The sequence below is a fragment of the Nannospalax galili genome, unplaced genomic scaffold, assembly GCF_000622305.1.
Source record: "Nannospalax galili isolate Female #2095 unplaced genomic scaffold, S.galili_v1.0 scaffold377, whole genome shotgun sequence".
NCBI classification, from domain to species: domain Eukaryota; kingdom Metazoa; phylum Chordata; class Mammalia; order Rodentia; family Spalacidae; genus Nannospalax; species Nannospalax galili.
Window position 1 is genome coordinate 490722 of NW_008341187.1, and position 6295 is coordinate 497016.

General features: G+C 40.1%; 1 protein-coding gene across 2 annotated transcripts in view; it reads right to left on the reverse strand.

Moving 5' to 3' along the window:
* Sash1 (SAM and SH3 domain containing 1) overlaps nucleotides 1–6295 on the reverse strand; it is a 259709-nt gene that overhangs the window by 57971 nt on the left and 195443 nt on the right. For both annotated transcript variants that reach the window (XM_008836690.3, XM_017799052.2), the window contains exon 8: nucleotides 3271–3372. In XM_008836690.3, the coding sequence (XP_008834912.1) occupies nucleotides 3271–3372 (102 nt within the window). The remainder of the gene's footprint in view (nucleotides 1–3270; nucleotides 3373–6295) is intronic.

Consider the following 6295-nt stretch of genomic DNA (forward strand, 5'->3'; position numbering starts at 1 on the left):
GTAAGCCAAGCAGGGCTTTCAAAGTCATAGTTCTTTAGCTGCTATGGAAGTCTGGTGTTGTTTCAGGAATCAGGGAAAAGAACATAGGATGGTTTTATTTACTTCTGATAAGCTACCACTTGTTGCTTAGATGAAAAGACTCACTCTGTAGTTTACAGTAGCTAGCAAGGATGAATGCTAATAGAGCTTTGCCTATTAAACACTCCAAGGTGGGCGGGACACTGTACTATGCACTCACTGCAGAGGCAAAGAACACAGCATGCCTGCTTTGCTCAAACAGCCTGCTATTTCCAAGGAGGCTGAAAGAAGGTGCAATTGTTTCTGATACTCTGGGATAACTGTTTAAGATTGATGTATAAATCCGGCTTAACAAAAGCTCAGAATAGGAAGAAATAATTACGCTCTAGGAAGGCTAAGAGAAGTTTTATAGAGGAAGTTAAGAGTTGGGCTTCACTCTGAAGGATGCATAGGTATCCAGGAGGGGAGAGAGCAAACAGAAGACACTTTTAAGGTAGAGGAAACTGTGTGGATTAAAACTCAGAAGCACCAAAGCCCAGGGTTTGTTCACTAATGAATGCATGCAGGGTCCAGTGTGGCTGGGTTGAAGGTTATTGAGTGTGGGAGTGAAGGATGAGATCAGAGAAAATTATTACAGTCAGATCCCATAGGGTCTTGCATATGCCAAAAAGTGTGGAATTTATCTTATAGAAAATGAGAAAGGCTTTTAAAAAACACATAATTGAAACAAATCCCCAAATTTAGCAAAATTCCTTTGCTTTAGAAAGAGGACTGGCTGTACAGGGCATAGACAGGAGGCTGAAGGGACAGGGGCAGAGCCACTTCCAAGTTTTTGGGGAGAAATAACTTAACAGACAAAGCAAAACAACAATACACGAAACAAGTAACTCCCTCCACTCTTGTTCCACATTATTTGAGGGCGGCACCATGCAGTGTGTATTTTAAATTCTAGACTTAGAATTCCTATGACCCCCATGAAAATCCTACTTACAAAAGCACTATTTTGGTCATATTAACACAGTCTGAATAATAAAAGGCATCTACATTAAAAAGGAAGAAGTCAAATGATCTTTCTGCAGATGACATAATTTTAGCATAGAAAAGCCTAAGATTACACACGTGCACAAGCATGCACACACTATTAGATAATCAATTCTGCTGTCATTACAGAACCAACACAATTCAATACAGTTGCACTTTTATATACTATCAACGAATAGTCTACAGAGGAAATGAGGAAAATGATTCTTCTTACAATAGCATTAAAGAGTTAAAATAATAACAAATAATAAACTTAATCAAGAAGTCAATGTTTATACTGAAAGCTGCAAACATTCCTGAAAGAAACTAAAAAGAACTAAGTAAACGGAAGAGCCTTCATGCTTGTGGATTAGAAGACTGGGTACCACTCAGGTGACAGTACTACACAAGGGAACCCCTAGATTTTGTGCCATTTTGATCAAAATCCCAATGGTAACTTTTGTAGAAATAGAAAAGCTTACCCTAAAATTCATATGAAATCTCAAAGGATCCTAAATGGTTAGAAACAACTTTTAGAAAATAAAGGGGCTGGAGAGATGGCTCAGTGGTTAAAAGTGCATACTGCTCTTGTAGAGGACTTGAGTTCACCACCCAGCAACCACATGGCAGCTCACAACCACCTGTAATTCCAGCTCTGGAAGATCAAACACCCTCTTCTAGCCTCTGTGGGCACTGCCTGCCCCCCGCCCCCCCACATACTTAAAAAATAAAAACAAATCTTTTCCTTTATAAAAGGTAAGATTGGAGGAGTCATACTTCCCAATTTCAAAACCTGCTATGGTGGTAGTGTCATCAGAACAGTAAGGTACAATGAAAACAAGTAAAAGAACAAACACACAGGTGACAGTCACACAAATACGGTCATCGAATTTCCAAAAAAGGATGTCAACACTGTGTAATGGGGAGAAGACAGACTTTCAACAAATGGTTCTGGTAAACCTGAAGGCCCACAAGCAGAAATGTTCTTAACTTAGTATGGCTCAAAGAGTTAACTTAAAAGCTAAAATCTGTAAAACAAAAAAACAGGTGACACTGTCATGGTCGACATCATCATCATCACCACCACTATGTTGGCTTTGGCAATGAGTCCACAGATATGACACCAAAAACACAGGCAACCAAAGGAAAAGATAAGTTGAGTCTCGAAATTAAGAACTTGTGTATCAAAACTCTCATCAACATAGTAAAAAAGCAACCCATAAATGGGAGAAAATACCTAGAAACCATATAACTGATAAGGCATTAACACCTGGAATATATAAAGAACTTCCATGTCCCAATGATGATAGCAAAGAAAGAAACACCACACAAATCAAGGGGGCAAAGGGCTCAAACAAACATTTTTCAAAGACATACAAATGGCCAATAAACACACGAAAAGATGCGCAACATCATTAATTACTAAGGAAATGCAGATCAGAAACACACAGGAATCACATTTCACAGCCAGCATAAAAAAATAAGAAAAGATATAAAATGTGGGTGAGAAAGTAGAAAATTTCTACTGGGAAGCTCTGCATTACAAGTAGGAATGTAACACAGCGCAGTTAGTATAGAAAACATACAGAAGTTATCAAAAAGTTAACCACAGAATATGAAGTTTAGACATTTCATCTACGCGTGTGTGTGTGTGTGTGTGTGTGTGTGTGTGTATGTGTATACACATATGGATAGAGACACAAGCATCAATAGGCGAATGGGTAAGTGTGGTATAACTCTACAGTGGAATATTATATATCTGTGGACAAACATAAAATTCTGATATACCCTTGAAAACACCAATGCTGGCCTCAGACTTAAAAAAGAGAAGAAGAAGAAATGTTGAGAGCAAATCCACTTCTGAGACACAAAGTACAATGGTGGTTGCTAGGCCCTAGATGTGGGAACAGGGACTGTTTTTTGGATATTTCTGTGTGGGAAGATAAGAAATTTCTAGAAGTGGATCATGGTCCACAATGTGACTACACTTACTGAAGTCGAATTGAACACTAAAAGACGGTTAATGTGGTAATGTTGTTTGTTACGCATGTTTAACCACAATTAAAAAGAAGCCCAGCCTGAGCAGCAGGACTCTGACTTAGCTGAGCCTCTGTCTGGTAAAGAAGCCTATGGAAAGACACCTTAAGCACAGAGACCTGTGGAAAGAAACATAAAGGCTGACCAATCCAGGCTGGCCATGGATGGTCAAGATACTCAGGGACATGGACTTACGTTACAGGTGGACGAGCCATCCAGTGTCGGGTAGGAGCCATCAGGCCAGTCTGCAGGGTCCAAGGCAGCTGACTGCCGGTTCTGGGCCTCATACTCCTTAAGCTGCAGCAAAAATGAATGAAACACTGAGGTGGAAATAATGACTAGACTGCCTACCAGGCAGCAAGGACCACTTAGAACATCTTCATGTTGGTGTTGGTGACTAAATGCTAGCCAAGGATGAATCTTCCAGAACCGCAGGAAGAGAAATACCCCGCCTAGGGGTTTTCAATCAAACCAACAGACACAATGGGCTCTTTGTAGGATATATTCCACAAAGAACCTTGATTTTCCTCCTCCAACCTAAAAACTCATCTTTCCCCCATACAATTATAAGTGTGAAACCAGAACTTGCCTCTAGTGTGGCTCTACATGTATAAATCAAACCGTGTCTTTCCTTTCAGAGGGCCGTGCAGAGGCCGGAGACATCTGAGGGACACAGGATGAAAGCCTGAAACCAACTTTTAGAAATGCCTTGCCAGGGTTGGGAATGTGGGCTTGGTTGGTAAAGTGCTTGTCCAGCATGCACAAAAAACTGGGTTCAGTCTCTGGCACCACATAAAAAACATGTAGTGGTGCACGCCTGTCATCCTAGCACTGGAAATGTGGAAGCATCAGGAGGCCTTACCTTCTCCTTCAAGGCTGAGGCATGCCATTGGTCAAGTCATCGCCTAACTAAGGCTAAGTGGCTTACGGGGGGTCCTTGAGCAACAGGGGGTAGGGGGATAAAAAAGACAACAGAAATACCTTCAGAGACACTGAGTATAGGGTTAGAAACTAAGCTTTTTTTATTTTAAAAGAAAACAAAACATAGAAGGGAAAGTGATATGCTACAGAAAAGTGAGCATATTTAACTTCGCAAAACTGGACGGAAGCTCTTTCCGAACGGTGTGTGTGAGACATTCCAGGGATGTCTGTATAGAAACAGAACTCTCCTACTTATGATAATTAAGTTGTCAGTGCATTAAAATCCTAATATAGGGGCTAGAGAGACAGCATAGCTGTTAAGAGCACTTGCTGCTCTTGCTGAGAACCCAGCACCCACATTAGGTAGCTGACAACTGCTTGTAACTCCAGTTCTGGGGTGTCTGATGCCCTCTTCTGGCCTCTACAGGTGCCTGCACACACATACTCAGGCACACATACCTACACATCAAATTGAAAATGAATATTTTTTTTAAAATCCTATTATTAGGGACTGGAGAGATGGCTCAGTGGTTAAGATCACTGGCTGCTCTTACAGAGGACGTGAGTTCAGTTCCCAGAATCCACATGGCAGCTAACAACCATCCTAACTCCAGTTCCAGAGGATCAGATGCCCTCTTCTGACCTTCATGGACATTGCACGACACAAGTGCACATACATACACTCATACACATTAAAAAAAATTAATGAAATATCTTATTTTAAAATCCTATTATAATTCAATCTTCAGATCTGAATTTAAGACACTGATCAAACCATGCTCCACGAACCAAGCAAATTAAAAACAGAAATAACTGATATACAATAGTTCTTAACCACCACAGCTTTGAGATGTGGCAAAGCCACCCGCCCCAACAAATCCCTCTCTAAAAACACAGCTTTCTCAATGTTACCTCAACCTAGGAACTTCTCTTTTACCTATCTATATGGGAGGGGGCAGGCAATATTGATTATGAAGTAAAAACCTGGATACAGATACCAAATACTGCTGGGGAACCTGGGATGATTTACTTAGTCTCTCTGTTTCATTTCCTCTGTCTGAAAAACAGGGGAGATACTGAGTGCATCTCAGAGGCTCACTACTAGAAGCAAGGTGGTGCAGTAAAATGCTCAGCACACTGTCTCTGTAACAGCTACAAGCATCACACTGTTGAGTCTCACCCATGTGGCTTCAGGTAAAAGAAAGCTCACCACTCACGTTAACACTGCATGCTCAAGGTTTCTGCCATTATGGGTACTAATCACTTTAATCTTTGCCATTCATCAAGGACACATATATTGCTCTAATCTTTATAGTACACTAATGTTATATACAGTGCAATGATCCTTCCATCTGGATATGCAGTTTTTAAAAAGCCAGTCTCCCTGCACGATCGGGAAAGCTACCAGGTGGAAAATGGGATTATTATGAGATTATCAGGTTTTCCCCTGGTGTCTACTCCATTTTTATATTTTTATATTTAAGGTTTGCCCCAATTACTAGGAGTTATTAAGTAAGCAAGCTTTGTCTGTAATTTTTTTTCAAAAGATACAAATTCCTAAGTAGGCAATTATAAACTGACAAATTTTAAATCTCCTAAGGATTGTATTTTACTTCCATACAGATGTGGCTTCATAGAAGCACATACATGATGTCAGATGAATAAACATGTGATTTAGTAATTAGGTCATGTTACAGGGATCCTTTTTAGTAAAAATATTGATATTTTAAGAATATAATATCATTATGCCATAGCTATGATTGCTCTCACCTCATTTTGACAGTGCTTCCAGAAAGTTCAAATGTCAAAGGACATTATTTTTCTATGACACAGGTCCATAGTTGCTGAGTGTTTTCGTGATAAATTAATTAGTACTGTTTTCTATCTAAGAATTTAAACATGAGTTTATTACCTATTCTTTCATAGTCTGCCTACACATACATAAATCTCCCAGACAAATGAATCAATTATAGCTTCCCCATACCTCATGGGGCTTTCTAAACTGTGAAGAATTAGAACGAGATTCAAATACCCTGAACTTCCTTGCCAACAGTTACCTATGCCCTTAAAATCAGTACTTGCAAATTGTGCTATTCAGAAACTGTGAATTACCTAGATTTCCATAAAGTTTTAAATGGTTTTTACCAATAAGATTGACTTCCTGCAGGGTGTGGTGGTGCAGGCCTGTAGTCCTAGCACTTGGGAGGCAGAGGCAGGTGGGTCTCTGTGAATTTAAGGCCTACCTGGTCTACATAGTGAGTTCCAGGCTAGTTGGGGCTACAGGGAGACCCTGTGTCAA